The sequence below is a fragment of the Myotis daubentonii genome, chromosome 1 (assembly GCF_963259705.1).
Source record: "Myotis daubentonii chromosome 1, mMyoDau2.1, whole genome shotgun sequence".
In the NCBI taxonomy this organism is placed as follows: Eukaryota; Metazoa; Chordata; class Mammalia; order Chiroptera; family Vespertilionidae; genus Myotis; species Myotis daubentonii.
Window position 1 is genome coordinate 25,450,510 of NC_081840.1, and position 18,612 is coordinate 25,469,121.

The 18,612-nt window shown below is 40.1% G+C and overlaps 1 protein-coding gene across 2 annotated transcripts in view; it reads left to right on the forward strand.

Annotated features, from left to right (window-relative positions):
- The window catches only part of SYNJ2BP (synaptojanin 2 binding protein), a 30,253-nt gene extending 27,406 nt beyond the window's left edge, over positions 1-2,847 (forward strand). For both annotated transcript variants that reach the window (XM_059691851.1, XM_059691853.1), the window contains exons 3-4: positions 145-240; positions 1,540-2,847. In XM_059691851.1, the coding sequence (XP_059547834.1) occupies positions 145-240; positions 1,540-1,680 (237 nt within the window). In that variant the 3' untranslated portion in view covers positions 1,681-2,847. The remainder of the gene's footprint in view (positions 1-144; positions 241-1,539) is intronic.
- Positions 2,848-18,612: the final 15,765 nt, after the last annotated feature.

An 18,612-nucleotide genomic window follows, 5' to 3' on the forward strand; every position in this document is an offset into this window, starting at 1 on the left:
AAGTGACATTATTCATTCTCCTAAACCTTGGAATTTGCTCTGTAGGAGTTGTTTTTTTAAATGTTTGATCACATGAAAATAAATCTTTGACTTCAGAGAGTTTACATTCTAACTCTTACTACTTTTTCTTGCTGTTTTCGATAGGTAAATGGCCAAGACCTAAAGAACCTGCTGCACCAGGATGCTGTAAACCTCTTTCGTAATGCAGGCTACGCTGTATCCCTAAGAGTACAGCACAGGGTAGGTGTTGCGTCCTTTGCAGCCAGCACCTGGCCCCAGGCTTTTGTGCCATTGTGAATGAGCCCTGTGGTGTAATCTTCAATGGTGTGTTTGGATTTTTTTCCTTTCACTCCCACTCTTTTGAAGAGCTTGTCTAGCAGGTGTCTTCTGGAACTCTGCTTATCCTCAAAGGACATTTGTAACAGTATTTTTGCAACCCAGGTCCTAGTTTTAAAGATAAAGCTTGACAACCAAATTGAAATAAATGGGGTGGGGGTGTATACAACCACAGTCAATTTTTTTAGTGGGGAAGGAAAACATGTGTCTGCCATTGGACATTCTTGTTTATAAAACTCTAAGTACAAAGATGGTAGGTTTTCTGATACCTACCCACATGTGCTTTTCCCTGTCACCTCCATGAACACTTTGCTTATCAACTTGGTGACTCTCCTGACCAAAGCTCTGGTGCTCAAAGTTGAGCTCCAGGAAAACAGAAATGGCATTCAGAATTCAGTCAAGACAGCACCTATCCCTGTATCCACTTCTTAGTTCCTAGTGTCTTATAATGTGAATGATGGGAAGAGAAGCCTGTAGACATAATTCCTCCCATAGCAAAGATTTTGGGGGCATATGCAACACAGGTTCAATGTGTCTTTAAAGTTATTCTCTCTTAAATTGATGCTTGGATATGATTTCTTTTCACTTCGTTACCTCTGATTCTGTTTGCCTCCATTCCCTACAGGTTCCACCTTTATCTGTGTCCAGTGTTACAAAATAGGGGAGGAAGGACACAACCTCATCTTAGGAGGGAGTGGGGTGCCTTTTGAGTTGAAAATAATGGAATTACACCTTGTGCAATTTATGCTTAGATAACAGATAATTTAAATAACATTGCTCAGCTCTGCTCTTATTGCACTCTAATGACTGATAATCTTACTAAGGAAACATTCTAGGAAGATGGACATCCCCCCTGTCCCACCCAATAATTTTCAGGTTTTCTATATGATCAGTAGACTTCATCTCATACCTTCACTTCCTGAGATGAGACATGTAGAGCTTGGTGGAGGCCGTACAAAAGCAGAAAGAGGTTATCTGGCTTATTTCCGGGGGTCCCTGTAGGTCAGTAGCACAGAAAAGGCAAATGTCTCCCCATCAGCCTTCTTTTGTTTCCAAAGATTCGGTGATACTGACATATACTCTCTGCTAGATAGTGCTTAGACTTGCAGCTTTGACAGACCCAGGTCATGTGTCAGCCCGGACCTTTCAGTTGTGGGAAACACACACTGGTCACCAGAGTTAACATTTTTCTTTCCCTTCCAGTTACAGGTGCAAAATGGGCCCCTAGGACATCGAGGCGAAGGGGAGCCGAGCGGCATTCCCATGCCTGTGGTGCTGGTGCCACTGTTTGCCCTCACCATGGTGGCAGCCTGGGCCTTCATGCGATACCGGCAACAACTTTGAACAGCTCGCTTCCTTCCAGTGCTCCTGATGAAGAGAACGTTTCTTCCTTTCTCTCCTCCTCCTCCCCATGCCATTCTCCCGTCTCTTGCCCTCTCTCTGCATAGCTCACACATGATTTAAAGAGACTGCTTCCCAACCAGAACCTGGCTCTTCAAAATCTTCAAGTCCTCGTATTCTGATGGGAGAGTAGAGGCATTGTTTGAAGGGAAGCTGAAGAAAGACTTGCTTAGGACAAATGAGGAGTCATATGTTTTACTAGGACCGCCAATAGAATCAGCTACAACCAAAGAGGGAAAAGTCCAGTCTTCCCGTCACCATGGTGATACCTGTTTTCTTAGCTGGCTTGCCTCAAAGGCCAGCTGTGCGATATAAGAGGAAGAGAGGATTTTTCTTTCTAATGATCTTCCTTGGGAAATTTTTTGGCCTTTATTTACTTTCTAATGACATACTTGGGTGCCTATATCAAACAAAATACAATGAGGAGACCATTTTTACTTTTTAAAAGATATATATATATATATATATATATATATATATATATATATATATTTACACATGTATACACATATGTGCATAAATGATAGTATAATAGTGAAGCCTTATGGAGAGTTAAAGAGGTAGAAACCTGCTCTGGTTTCTAGATTTCTGGTGGAAGGGGTGATCTTAATTGAGGGAGTAAGAGAGTGAGCCTGACAGGATGCCCAGTTTGAGTCATAAGAAAAAGGAAGGAAAACTGAAGCAACTAGTTTAAAATCTTAGAATTCTTATTTCTCATAACACTTAAGGTGAAGTTGAGGCAAAATGCCATAATCCAGCTTAGCGCAAGTCAATCTGTCGGAAAACCTTGGAGGTTTAGAGAGAAATCTTACCAATCTCTGGCCTACTTAGTGACTTTTTGGATACCTCACAGCCTGCGAAAGGATCGGCTGGAATGATTGTGGTCAGAGCTGTAGTGACGGGGACAGAATGACCCAGTGAAAACCCCACAAAGGAAAAAGATGGTGCCTCCAAGGTGGTGCCTGAATCCCCAGACTGCCAACACGTCCCCCAGGGCTAATAACAGGCAAACTCTGAGCGAGGGAACTGCTCTTGGCCGGGTGGGCATGAAACCAGTTTTGCTTCTGACTCAGTTCCGTTTAGAGAGTTTGGATTGCTAGTTTGTAATTATTATTATTATTTTTTTTTTTTTTGAAAAAAAACACACAAAAAACACGAAACACTGGTTATGGTTTTAATGAATGATCCAGTTTGCAGGGAAGGGGAAGAAAAGAGTTGTTTGTTTTAGGAGGGAGGGAACTTTCATAGGGAAACCTTGAGAGCAAGATGCAGGTGAATGGATGCTGGGGAATACTGAGGTTAATAATGAGGTGGAACCTCCCTGTGGAAGTGGTATTGAAGGGTGGCTTTAAAGCATTAAGGAGAGCTGAACCAAGACTAATTTTCTGGCTTTAAGAAAAACATTTCCATCTTTCAAACATATCAGCTAGACTGTAGGCCTTATACATACAATCTTGACAACAAGAATGTGAGGTCTTCCCCTCGTGCAATCAGTTGTGTCTATTTTTTGGCATAGACGATCTAACAAGTATTTTACAAATGTTGATTGGACATCAGCTTTGTTAAGACACATTTACAAAGAAAGAAAATACATATTGCCTCCATCCTAAAGGTTTTTTTTTGTTCCAGCTGGGAACCAAACCTGTATACATAAAAAGGGAATTTGCATAGTCAGGGCATTGTAAGTTTGGTGTCAAATGTACAGTGCAGACAGCAAAAGGGAACAGAACTGAGCAACCATCACTGAGAACGTTCCGTGGAGGAAGGGGTCAAGCTAAGGACCCTTGAGGAGCTCACAGTCTAGTTATCAGGTTAAGTAACAGTTGAACACAATAATAAAAGAAATGGTACTTGGCACAACACAATGCAGCCATCACACTTTTTTAAGGTATTCAGAAAAAGAAAGCCATTGCATAATGACATGAGGCCAGAGTGGAAAGGGAAGGCTTTTAAAAATCCCAGTAAGACCTTGCCTCTGGGTCAACTGTTCCTGTAGAGAGAAACTTGCTTTAAACAATCCTGATGTGACTTACGCCTTTAAACCTTAACTGGTCCCCTAGACTCTTGGGCATTTGTACATTCCTCAGAGAAACATGGACAGTATTCCAGTTCTCACCCCAAACCGCCCACTGTGGGGGCTCAGCCTCGGGGTCCTCCTTGTACCTGGAGTGTGCGTAGCCGTTTCACTTCTGTAGGGGCCTGCTGGCCTCCCAGGGTTCACCTCAGGGTGTGCACATTAACTCGTGGGAGGACCTGAGACACACATACCAAACGAAGCAAAGGGGCAAGCAGGAAGGAAAGCTCTTTTTTTTTATTTGTTGGTATATATAAAGAAAGAGAACACCTATCCCACTGCTGGTGGAAGCTTAGCTTTGGTTGATAATAGGGATTCTGATGCATTTTAATAATTTTGGCTTTCCCTGGATTTAAATAGCATTTAAAGATCAATATATTGACATTTTAGGCAGGTGTGCTATACTTTTATTTCTCATTCTCACAGTGGTTCTCAACCTTCTGGCCCTTTAAATACAGTCCTCATGTTGTGACCCAACCATAAAATTATTTTCGTTGCTACTTCATAACTGTAATGTTGCTACTATTATGAATTGTAATGTAAATATCTGATATGCAGGATGGTCTTAGGTGACCCCTGTGAAAGGGTCGTTTGACCGCCAAAGGGGTCGCAACCCACAGGTTGAGAATCACTGCATTACATTATCATAGATAAGATGTCAGAATCCATTGTAGATCTTTTAAAAAAATCCATGCTCTTTATGAATTGAATTGAATATTCCTGCCACCTTATAGATTGTATCATTCCTACCTGAACTACTGTTTTCAAAGTTTTAAAAAAGTATTAAGACCATGTTCTTAGAACACTTCTCTATATCATCCTATCTTATACATATAATCCTAATAAGACATTGTTTGCTTCAATCGTCTATTTCCTTTTCCTGCCAAGTTTTAATCTGTGCTATTAATGAATCACACCTTCTAGTCATGCGTAATGAAAAGGGTGATTAATATTTGTTACTGCATTTGTGCCAGGTACTGTACTAAACCCTGATAGGTAACACTAATTGTTCATGCCTCATAACTCTGGGATCTAAGTATTGTTATAAAGACACTAAAGAAAAGAGAGTAAAATTACTTTCCTAAGATTGCATAGGTGGTAATAACAGAATCAAGATTTAAACTCATGTCTTCAGGTGCCATCATCAGTGATATTTCCTCACTGGCAGTGGCTCTCAAACTGAGGTCTGGTTAAAAGCATCACCATCACCTTGCTAGAAAAGCAAATTTTGGGGCTTAACCCAGACCTATTGACTCAGAAACAGTAGGGCACCCAGCAATCTGTAATAATACCTCCAGGTGACGGATTTAGCTGAAGTTTAAGAATCACTTCTGAATGCCAATAATTGTACCCATTTTCTCAGGTTAGAATTACCTGGAGAGCTTGTAAGAATTCCGATGCCCGGGTTGTATCTAGGCCAATTCAGTAGAATCTCTGGGTATGGAAGTCAGGCACCATAAAATAAAGTTTACCAGGTGATTCTAGTTGCAGTGTCAGTAAAAAAAAAACAAAAAACAAAATAACAACAAAAAAACGCACAAAACAAAAAACCCTATGGCATTTAAACCTAGACACCATTTAAGTTACATACAGACATGGCTCCAGCCAAAAACGAGAATTTCACTTGGGCCTTTTTATTTTCTTAAAATAGAAGCTTATATTGCAACTTTCCCTCTACTTTTATTTTAAAAATATGTTTTTATTGATTTTTAGAGAAAGGGAGAGAGAAAGAGAAATATCAGCGATGAGAATCATTGTGACTGCCTCTCCCTAGGGATCGAGGCCACAACCCGTGCATGTGCCCCGACTAGAAATGAAACTGGTGACCTCTTGATTCCTGAGTCAACGCTCAACTGCTGAGCCACGCTGGCCGGGCCACTTGGGCCTTTTTAGAGCCCAGCTCTCCGTGAGCTTCTGCCCAAAGTATAGATGTGGAAAAAGAAGTGGAACATTCTTTGGCTTCTGATTTGCTAATGACTGATCAACCTCCAGCAAAATGTGGTGTTTCAGGTTGTGCATCTGTTAAATCAGAACCAGACTGTAGAACACTGGAGCAGAAGGAACCAGAAAGATTCTAGGATGTATTTGACTCAGAGGTGAGAACCTCAAGGCTCAGGGAGGTGAGCTAACTTAACCCGGATCATACACTTGCTTTGTTGCATAAGTGCTCTTTCCGTCTCATCTTTGTCTTGAGTGTATCCACTACATGAACATGTACAAAACTCCTTTGTTTTTTAAAAAAATCCCAATCCACTTCCATCTTCTCTCTGGGTCTAAATAAAAACCAAAGGAACTGACTGACTGACTACACAAGTGTGTTGCAAGCTTCATGCGTAATTGGGAGATGCCACAGAATAATCTGAGAAAGACCTAACATCGCATTCAATTAAATGAGCTCTTCTGAGACTAATTCCAATAGGCTAGAGAAGTGTGTTTTTTGACATTGGCCATCGTTTTTATTGTGTAAATAGCAAGTTAAGATATAATTTCATGTGGAGCCAATAAAGATCTTATTCTAGTCAAATCTAATCAAACTTATCTTTGTACAGATGAGGATTTTCTTTTCCTTCAGCAAATGAGTGCATGCTGGGTGCTGAAGATACAAGCTAAAATTTCACTATTGGAAAGTGGTGGAGTATTTATTGGTGATGTTGATGTTAAATTATTTTTATAACATCACTGAGAAGCAGAGAATATATTGAATTATGATACTCTTTACCTCTCAGCTACAAGTTGAAAGGTGATTATGATCTTGGGTAAGCCCCTTTTGCTGTTTCTCTTTTATCTGCGAATCTGAGAGACCAGTATTTACATTTAAAAGGGTAATTGTGATCAAAAGGGAGCCAGTATTTTAAGGAATTCTGTTCTGATTGGAACCAGGTTCTTAACTGCCATAAACTCTTGCCTGATGTTGATATTTATATTTGGGCTACATAGCACCTAATCTCCTACCTGATGCACTCGATGATAACATATAAGAATGCATTGTTGTGTCCAAGGAATCAAGTTATACCAAACATCAGGTCTTGTTTCTCTAAATGTTGTCCTTACTGTTCATGTTCTTTTTGCTGAGTGAAAAGGGAGAGGACTGGATAATGTTTTCAGATGCAAATTGATCATTAACAGTCATGTACAAAAGAACTCTGTAGTTACTGTAATTATTAAATGTATTGACGACTCAGGAAAATTGAATAATCCCTTCTTAGTTTGCAGATTGGCAAATGGAATCACAATTCCATTTTAATTCTGTATCCGCAATGCTTATTTGAATATGAAATTCTTATTACTGGATATTTGTACATTTTACCCCTGGGCCATATTAGTTCTTATAAGATTATTTTCCTTATGAACCTTATTTTATTTTGCTTCCTTTCTACTTTGATCCTAGTGTCACATTGCATGCCTGGATCTAAATAGCAAGTAGATGCCCTATAGCATCTTGGGAGATACATGGGCATAAAACTACTACGAGGAAATATAACTACAAATTAAATATGTTAGTGAGGCCATCAAATGGGTGATAATTTCCTAAGCTTTGCTATTTGATACCAGATAGAGCAAATGAGATCCTAGTGTATCTAACTGTGCCTCACTCAATACTGGCATCTAATAAAAACTTGTTGCATTTGTCAGTGATCTTTATAATTTTTCCACCTTATTTTGGAGATTATTGAATTTTTTTTCTTTTTGCCAACTTAAGAGTAGTGCATCTGACAAAACAATGGAAAGAGGAAAGAAAACTCTAAATGATCAATTTGAGGCTTATCTTTGACTAAGGAGATAAGGAAGGGCACTGTCATGTACTACTACTAACTGGCGAACAATTACTGAGCTCCTTTCAATATTTCAGCTACTATCCTGAGCATGTGTTCATTTAAGCCTCACAACAACTGTTGTCATTATTCCCATCTTACAGTGAGATGAGCGAGGCACTGAGAGATTAATCCACCTGAGTTATACAGCTAGAACCTGCATACATAACCATAGCTCTGTACTGTCCCTGGTCTCCATGGTGTCAGGCACTACCCTGGGGTGCTCTTTTGCATAACTAAGGTAAAAAAAATCTCCCCATTATGCAACATAGTATCAGTAATCCCATTTTTACAGATGAGGTAACTCACGGTTTAAAGAGGTTAACTTGCTCATGAGACATAGCTAGTTAGTTCCAGATCTGGGAATTTACTTAAAGCCAATGAGAAGTTCACTTCTCACCATTTCAGAAAATGAAAATTTAGTTTACTAAATTTGGTTCAACCACGCCAGCTCAGTCTTCCATTGTAGATAATAGGTATTTGGCTACACTAGGTACAAAATAGCAGTAGCTGTACCCTTCTGTATTTACATACAACATTTGAAGGCAGTTGCCAACCTTTAGTATCTTACTTCTGGCCCCTTCATCCCCCAAAGCCTTAAAAGATACACAGAGGCAGAAGTGGGTTTGTGCCATAGGATGAAAAAGGGTTTGTCAGAACTGAATATTGACTCTGCTTATAGCTGACTTTGATGTGAACAGGAAAGGCAGTTCACACTGGTCATTATGGCTCTCACAGCTTAAGCAAAGTGCAGGCCTGGGGTCCAAGTGCTAATCTGCACCTGCTGTGTGTATAGAATGGCCGCCTTCTTTCTCCCTGATGGGCGAAGAACATATGTCAGTTTTCAACTATATAACAAGCCACTGCAACATTAAGTCACTTAAAACAATATTTTAATAAACTTTGAAAAGATTCTATGGGCTGCCTGAGTGTTTCTCCTGATACCACCTGGGGTCACATGCAGCTGCATTTATCTGATGGCAGAGCAGAGGGTAGGTAGTCCTGGATGGCCTCTCTTCCCCGTCGGGAAATTAGTGCTGGCTACTAGGTGCCTTGGTTCTCCTCCACATTGCCTTTCATCTTACAATCCACTAGATTGGCTCCTCACAGACTGGGGCACAACATGGATGAACCTCGAAAACCAGACACAAAGAAACACCTATGATTCTATTTTTATGAAATGTCTATAGAGACAGACATTAGATTAGTAGTGGCCTAGGGTTGGGGGTGGAAAAAAGGCACAAGATTTCTTTTTCAGGTGATAAAATGTTTTCAAATTAGATTTTACTGATGGTTGCATAATTGTGTAAATATACTAAACTTAAGATCAACCAAAGGACTTGTATGCATGCATATAAGCATAACCAATGGACGTAGACACCGGGGTGGGGGATAAGGGGGTAATGAGGGGGATAAGGGCACATATGTAATACCTTAATCAATACAGAAAAAAATTAAAAAATATATACTAAACTTAAGACAGGGATTTTATGGGATATAAATTAATAAAGCAATAGAATTTTTTATTCAATTCTCAGAGCAGAAAATCTCACGAGGGGTTTCTTCCCCCCTACCCAGTACCAAGATTGAAATACACAAGTCTCCTTACTGTGTCTTCCTGCGTGACACTTATTTTTCCCTTCCCTTAGGAAAGGTCGCCTAAGAACACACATTCTGCATGGCGTGTTCTCCTTCCCTAGTGGCATATCAGATAACAATGTCAATGGCATCTTTTAAAAACGTTAGGTTGAGGAGAACCAAGATGGCGGCGATATAGGCAGACGTGTCCCAGGTCGTGTCCCGGAGCTAATGGAACGAGCAGCTGAAGCTAGTAACACTCACACCGAATTGGCGAAATTGCTCAGCTGGTGAGAGGGTTTACAGCCGGGAAGAGCAGAACTCCCCTGGTAAGGTAAAAAAAAACCAGGGATTTGGGCAGGAAAGTTTGCCAGACCTCTGAGCCCAGAGAGTCGGAGGGAGACCGCGTGGCAGACAGCCGCATCCCGTGGGACAGGCACAGCCCCTGACGGGGGAAAGGAGAACCACGGGATTCCTGGTGCTGCCAGGGAAATTGAGAGCTGGGTTCTGTGATCACGGAGGACTGAGCCTAAAGGGGGCAGCCTGAAGAGCTGACCTGACCATGCAGTCCCGGTAAGAGAAGAAGCTTACAGAAACCAAGCCTTCCCCGTTTCCGCGGCCGGCATTTGTTTGTTTGTTTTCACTGAATCCTGTTCATGGGACATTTCGGATACAGACACTCACCTGTGCTGAAGAGAGGGAGAGTGTGCTGGGGAGTGGAATCTGGGGAGAGACTGGGGAAAGAGGGGGAGCCGGGAGAGGTGGTAGTGAATTGAGTGCTGAGACACCCCAGAGCCCGGGACTGGGGCAGCCACCCGCTCCTGAGAGGGAGTCTCCTCCCCCCAGCCCCCAGGCAAGGAGCACAGCCACACCCAGATTCCACCCGGTACGAGATCAAGGATTAAGATAACCTGATCAGTCCCTGGGAGTTAACAGGGTCTGGCCTATAGGGGGATTTTCAATCCCAGCAACAACATAGCGCCGGTAACTAACTATTACGCAGTCAGCTCTGGGCAGTGAACTTCCACTGGACAGAGAGGCCCTATAGCCTCAGAGGCCAACCCCAGAACACTGCCACCCAGAGGCTGACCCACAAACTGACTCTTTGCTAAACACAAAATAAGGCAGTCTGGGAAATAAATGCGGCATGCTTTAAAATAAGGACTGTGGTTTACAACACAGAGGAACAGTTTATCGCAGGGAAACTCAACACTCTCCTGAATACCTGGAAGGTCTAAGGCGAGCCACACTGAAGAATAGAAGAAACGAAGGACCTTCACTACTGCAATTTTTTTTCTTTTTTCACTTTTTAACTAAGAAACCAATTTTTTTTTCATTCTTTTTTTTTCTGTTCTCTTTTTTTTTTCTTTCTTTTCTTCTTTTTCCATCACCTGATTTTACCCTTTTAATTACTACCTTCTTATTTTTAACCAGTATTATTACTGCTACCATTTTACCATTTTTTAAAGTGCCATTTTATTTTTTCTTATTTTATTTTGGGATTAGTGTTCACCATTCTATTTTCATCGTTATATTATTGGTTGTTTCTAGTTTGCATTCATATCCAGGGAGCTGTTGCTGGAATTTGTTGGGATTAATGGCTGTTCTATAGGAGTATTCTCCTCATATAAAAAGTCTCTTCCCTCTTCCACTTCATTCTCTCTTTTCGCTCTTTTTTTTTTTCCTTTTCTTTTCTCGCTTTTATTTTCCCCCTTCCTTTTTCCCAATTTCATTTTTGCACTCCCTTTTTTTGGTCCCTACTTTTCTTTTCCTTTTTCTCTTTTATCTTTTTCTCTTCCTTCTTCCTTATCCCCTAATTCTCTTAATTCAGGTGGTCACCTTTAATTGGGGTTATTAATATCGTGAATATATTTGTGTATAGTGCCTGGTACGTGGTGCCTTGTTGTGTTGTATTTTGTGCCTTTAAATCAACGCAGCAGATCCAAGCAACAGCAACCTCCTGAGCACCTATCCTCTGCTGAGGAACAGCAGCTGTACGTGAAACCTCGCCCCACCAGCCGGAAGAGCCACCACAGCTGTGAACAGCACCCACCAGAGGAGCTGCTGCCAACTGAAGAGCAGCTGCTACCACAACCGCCCGAAGAGCAACCACAGACCAAGGAGTCACTGCCACCAAGGGAGCAACCACTGAACAACTCAACGTCTAGATATGTCAGTGAGATCAAACATGGGTAGACAAAGAAACCCCCAAAGGAAAGAGAAGGAGGACTCTCCAGAAAAGCAGCTAAGTAATACAGAGGCATGCAACATGACAGATAAAGAATTCAGAATAAGGATCCTAGAGTGCATAAACCGGATGGAGGAAAAAATCGACAACCTCTGCAAGAAGCAAGAAGAAACAGATGAAAAAATCGATAACATATGGAAGAAGCTAGAAGAAACAGATGAAAAAATCGATAACATATGGAAGAAGCTAGAAGAAACAGATGAAAAAATCAACAACCTAAGTAAGACCCAAGAAGAAATGAAGAGTGATATAGCTGCAATGAAAAACTCCATTGAAAGTATCAACAGTAGACTAGGAGAAGCGGAGGACCGAATAAGTGAATTAGAAGACAAGGAAGCAAAACACACCCAAAATGTACTGCAATTGGAGAAAAAAATTAAAAGACAGGAGGAGAGCCTAAGGGAGCTTTGGGACAACATGAAACGAAACAACATACGAATAATAGGAGTACCAGAACAACAGAAAGATGAACAAGGATTAGAAAACCTACTCGAAGAAATAATATCAGAAAACTTTCCTGAGGTGGGGAAGAAAAAAGTCACACAAGCCCAGAGAGTCCCAAACAAGGTGAACCCGAAAAGACCCACACCAAGACACATCATAATCACCATGGCAAATGTTCAGGACAAAGAGAGAATCTTACAGGCTGCAAGAGAGAGACGGAAAGTTACATACAAGGGATCTCCCATTAGATTGTCAAATGACTTCTCAACAGAAACACATCAGGCCAGAAAAGAATGGACTGAAATTTACAAAGTGATGCAAAGCAAAGGACTGAATCCAAGAATACTCTATCCAGCAAGGCTATCATTCAAACTTGAAGGGGAAATAAGAAGCTTCACAGACAAAAAAAGACTAAGGGAGTTTGTCACCACCAAGCCAGCAATGCAAGGAATGCTAAAGGGACTGGTATAAAAAGAAGAAATAAAAAGCTCAGAAAGAAAACAGCCACACACACACACAAAAAGAAATGGCTACAAACAAGTACCTTTCAATAATAACTTTAAACGTAAACGGACTAAATGCTCCAACCAAAAGACATCGAGTGGCTGAATGGATAAAAAAACATGACCCATACATCTGCTGTCTACAAGAAACCCACCTCATTAGAAGGGACTCACACAGACTGAAAGTGAAAGGATGGAAAAATATCTTTCAGGCAAATGGAAAGGAAAAGAAAGCTGGGGTAGCAATACTTATATCGGACAAAATAGACCTCAAAGTGAAGGCCTTAACAAGAGATAAGGAAGGCCACTTCATAATACTAAAGGGATCAATACAACAAGAAGATATAACCCTGGTAAACATATATGCACCCAATGTAGGAGCACCCAAATTCATAAAAAAACTTCTGGAAAATATCAAAGGAGAGATCGACAACAATACAATCATAGTAGGGGACTTTAATACACCATTGACAGCACTGGATAAGTCCTACAGACAAACAATCAGCAAAGATACAGCAATCCTAAATGACTCACTAGATCAGATGGACTTAATAGACATCTTCAGAACACTTCACCCCAAAGCCAGAGAATATACGTTCTTCTCAGGTGCTCATGGGACATATTCAAAAATAGACCACATATTGGGTCACAAGCAAAGTATCCCCAAATTCAAGAAGATTGAAATCATAAAAAGCGTCTTCGCAGACCACGATGGCATAATATTAGAAATAAACTACAATAAAAACAACCCAAAATACTCAAACACCTGGAAGCTGAATAGCATGCTATTAAATATTGATTGGGTTACCAATGAGATCAAAGAAGAAATTAAAAACATCCTGGAAACTAATGACAATGAAAACACAACAATCCAAAACCTATGGGACACATTGAAAGCAGTCCTGAGAGGGAAGTTTATAGCTCTACAGGCCTATCTCAAAAAACAAGAAAAAATGGTAGTAAATCATCTAACTCTACAACTCAAAGAATTAGAAAGAGAGCAACAAGAAAACCCCAGAGTGAGCAGAAGGAAGGAGATAATAAAGATTAGAGCAGAAATAAATGACATAGAGACCAAAAAAACAATACAGAAAATCAATGAAACCAAGAGCTGGTTCTTTGAAAGGATAAACAAGATTGATAAACCTCTAGCCAGACTCACCAAGAAGCAGAGAGAGAAGACCCAAATAAATAAAATCAGAAACGATAGAGGCGAAATAACAACAGACCCCACAGAAATACAAATGATTGTTAAAAAATACTATGGACAGCTTTACTCCAACAAACTAGACAACCTGGAGGAAATGGACAAATTCCTAGAAAAATACAGCATTCCAAAACTCAATCAGGAAGAATCTAAAAATCTCAACAGGCCAATAACTATGGAAGAAATTGAAGCAGTCATCAAAAAGCTTCCATCAAACAAAAGCCCAGGACCAGACGGCTTCACAGGGGAGTTTTACCAAACATTCAAGGAAGAACTAAAACCTATCCTCCTCAGACTACTACAAAAAATTCAAGAGGAAGGAACACTTCCAAGCTCATTCTATGAAGCCAGCATCACCCTAATACCAAAACCAGGTAAAGACAACACAATGAAAGAGAATTACAGGCCAATATCCCTCATGAACATAGATGCCAAAATCCTCAACAAAATCTTAGCAAATCGGATCCAGCAGTACATCAGAAAGATCATACACCATGACCAAGTAGGATTTATCCCAGGGATGCAAGGATGGTACAATATCTGCAAATCAATAAACGTGATACATCACATAAACAAATTGAAAGAAAAAAACCACATGGTCATATCAATTGATGCAGAAAAAGCATTTGACAAAATTCAACACCCATTTTTGATAAAAACTCTCAGCAAGGTGGGAGTAGAAGGATCATACCTCAACATAATAAAAGCCATATATGACAGGCCCACAGCCAACATCATACTCAACGGACAAAAACTAACACCATTTCCCCTAAGAACAGGAACAAGACAGGGATGCCCCCTCTCACCACTCCTGTTCAACATAGTACTGGAAGTGTTAGCCATTGCAATTCGGCAAGAAGAAGAAATAAAAGGCATCCAAATTGGAAAAGAGGAAGTAAAACTGTCCTTATTTGCAGACGACATGATATTATACATACAAAACCCTAGAGATTCCATCAAAAAGCTACTAGACTTAATACATGAATTTGGCAATGTAGCAGGATATAAAATTAACCCCAAGAAATCTGAGGCATTTCTATACACCAATAGTGAACTTTCAGAAAGAGAGATTATAAAAACAATCCCGTTTACCATTGCACCGAAAAAACTAAGCTACCTAGGAATAAACTTAACTAAAGAGGTAAAAGACCTCTACTCAGAAAACTACAGGACGTTGAAAAAAGACATAGAGGAAGACATAAACAGATGGAAGAACATACCGTGTTCATGGATTGGTAGAATCAACATCATCAAAATGTCCATACTACCCAAAGCAATCTATAAATTCAACGCACTTCCCATTAAAGTACCAACAGCATACTTCAGAGATCTAGAACGAACTTTCCAAAAATTCATCTGGAATAAAAAAAGACCCCGAATAGCTGCAGCAATCCTGAAAAAGAACAAAGTAGGTGGGATCTCAATACCAGATATCAAGTTGTATTACAAAGCCACTGTTCTCAAAACTGCCTGGTACTGGCACAAGAATAGGCATATAGATCAATGGAATAGAATAGAGAGCCCAGAAATCGGCCCGAACCAATATGCTCAATTAATATTTGACAAAGGAGGCAAGAACATACAATGGAGCCAAGATAGTCTCTTCAATAAATGGTGTTGGGAAAATTGGACAGATATATGCAAGAAAATGAAACTAGACCACCAACTTACACCATACACAAAAATAAACTCAAAATGGATAAAGGACTTAAATGTACGACAGGATACCATAAAAATTCTAGAAGAATCCAAAGGCAAGAAAATCTCAGACATATGCCGAAGCAATTTCTTCACTGATACAGCTCCTAGGGCACTTGAAACTAAAGAAAAAATGAACAAATGGGACTACATCAAAATAAAAAGCTTCTGCACAGCAAAAGAAACCATCAACAAAACAACGAGAAAACCCACTGTGTGGGAAAACATATTTGCCAATGACATATCTGATAAGGGCCTAATCTCCAAAATTTATAGGGAACTCATACAACTTAACAAAAGAAAGATAAACAATCCAATCAAAAAATGGGCAAAGGACCTAAATAGACACCTTTCAAAAGAGGACATTCAGAAAGCCAAGAGACATATGAAAACATGCTCAAAGTCACTAATCATCCGAGAGATGCAAATCAAAACAGCAATGAGGTACCATCTCACACCTGTCAGACTGGCTATCATCAACAAATCAACAAACGACAAGTGCTGGAGAGGATGTGGAGAAAAAGTAACACTTGTGCACTGCTGGTGGGAATGCAGACTGGTGCAGCCACTATGGAAGACAGTATGGAGTTTCCTTAAAAAACTGAAAATGGAACTCCCATTTGACCCTGTGATCCCACTTCTAGGAATATATCCCAAGAAACCAGAAACACCAATCAGAAAGGATATATGCACCCCTATGTTCATAGCAGCACAATTCACCATAGCTAAGATCTGGAAACAGCCTAAGTGCCCATCAGTAGATGAATGGATTAGAAAACTGTGGTACATCTACACGATGGAATACTATGCTGCTGTAAAAAGGAAGGAACTCTTACCATTTGCAACGTCATGGATGGAACTGGAGAGCATTATGCTAAGTGAAATAAGCCAGTCAATAAAGGAAAAATACCACATGATCTCACTCATTCGTGGACAATAGAGACCATTATAAACTTTTGAACAATAATAGATACAGAGGCAGAGCTGCCTCAAACAGATTGTCGAGCTGCAGCGGGAAGGCCGGGGAGGGTTGGGGGGCAAGAGGTAGGGGGGTAAGAGATCAACTAAAGGACTTGTATGCATGCATATAAGCATAACCAATGGACATAAGACACTGGGTGATAGGGGAGGCTAGGGGACTGTCTAGGGCGGGGGGATAAAATGGATACATATGTAATACCCTTTGTAATACTTTAAGCAATAAAAAAAAAATAAAAAATAAAAACATTAGGTTGGGGGTAGGGGTTTGGCATTGTGAAGAGTCCCTCTCTAGACCTGAGAAACATCTGCATTACTTAAGGAAGTTGGGGGGCGGGGTGGAAATCAGAGAAAAATGAAAGTAAATCTAACTCTGCCTGTAGTTATTATCATTTAATAAAAAAATATTAACTGTAAAAAAAAGTAGAATGGGAGGCTGAGAGTGAGGGAAGAGAAAAGAAGGAATACATCCTCATGGTATGCTGACTTTGAGTTGTAGGAAAACCATGGAAGCTACTGGATAAGTACCAGAAATCATCTACACTGTGATAACATTTGAAGCCAAGGTAGGAGTTGAGTTTACCTAGTGAAAGAAAATAGAGCAGTGGTTCTCACACTGTCATCTTCAGACCACCTCCAGCAGCATTACCTGGAAGCCTGTTAAATAAGTCAATGTTCAGGTCCCATTTCAGATGTACTGGATTAGAAATTTTGGGGGCGGGGCTGAGAAATCCATGTTTTAATAAACCCTCCAGGTGATTCTGTGCACACTACAGTTTGAAAGTCACTGGGACAGAACAAAAATGAAAAAAGGCTAAGGACTCCAGTTTTCAGTCTATAAAGCTGAAGAAGAGAAAAGGAAGTCTCGACGTTGGAGAAGACCCAGGAGAGTCAAACATCCATGGTGGAGGGAATTTCAGGAAGGCTATACTAGTAGTCAATGCTATTGTCAAATGCTACAGGAAGTTTAGTAGTAGTTGGGGCATTTGTACTACTTTACAAAGTGTGACCTCGTGCAAGCCTCTTACTCTTCCTGATTCTCTATTTGCTCACCTGTAAAATGAGTCTGCAATCATGCTCTTTTAAAGTTTATAAGGTTTTTCACCCTAGCCGGTTTGGCTCAGTGGATAGAACGTCAGCCTGAGGACTGAAGGGTCCCAGGTTCAATTCTGATCAAGGGCACTGCCCAGATTGTGGGCTGGATTCCCAGTGAGGGGCATGCAGGAGGCAGCCAATCAATGATTCTCCTCATCATGGACGTTTCTATCTCTCTCCCTCTCTATCCCTTTCTCTCTGAAATCAATAAAAATATATTTTACAAAATTTAAAAATTATAACGTTTTTGAGTGAATCAAGTTAGATATGATATGTCAATTATGGAGCCATAAAAAACTCATGAAGAAACTAATCTTTCCATACCATAGCCATTACATGTGGCCATAGTTTTAAAACCTGACCTCAATGCTAAGGCTCTCAAGATTGGTGATTTTGATACCTCTCATGTACCTGCATGAGTTAGTGATGATAGATACTGGAGGGCAACTTGCCTAGATATGAAGAACATACCAGTCCTGAGGGACTGGCTTGGATGGTAGCGATGCCTTGTTTCCTGCGTATAAATTTTATATCCTCCCACTTGGCAGTGTGACACTTATAATGGCTGAGTCAACATTTGGATTGTTGATTAACACTGGAAACATACGGATGAGATTTGAGTCACCTTTCTGAGAAGGCAATAGAGCCCATACTGATGAGCTATTTTGTGCATTTTTTAAAATGAGAATCGTAAAAGTGATGACTAATGTCACTTGATTTAACAGAAAAAGAAACTGAGATACTCCATGGTAATGCTTAAGGTGAGTACTAAGCATAGAAAATAGAATTTCCCACCTATGTAATAATGTCCAATATGTGCTTAAATTCCTCACTGCCCCAAAATTTGTCCCCTGACAATCTTCCAGCATACTTGTAATTCTTACAATTCAATTGCATCTTCAGGACCATCTCAAAGTTCTCAATAAATGTTTATTTGAATGATTGAACAAATGAGAAGCCAAAGACTTGTATTCACTTAAATAGAATATATGCTCCATCTGAAAAGGGTAACAGATTATTAGCTATAACATTACTGAGAGTTTATGTATATTATTTAATCCATTATTAGCTACTAGCTGAGTATAGGGCTTTATTGGAGTTGGATCCAGTATGGTGATGTTTTTATATAGTTAAAAGGTAGGAAAAGGTCTAGACTTAATTTTTTGTTAATCCTCACCTGGGGATATTCTTCCATTGATTTTTAGAGAGAGTGGAAAGGAGAGGAAGAGACAGAGAGA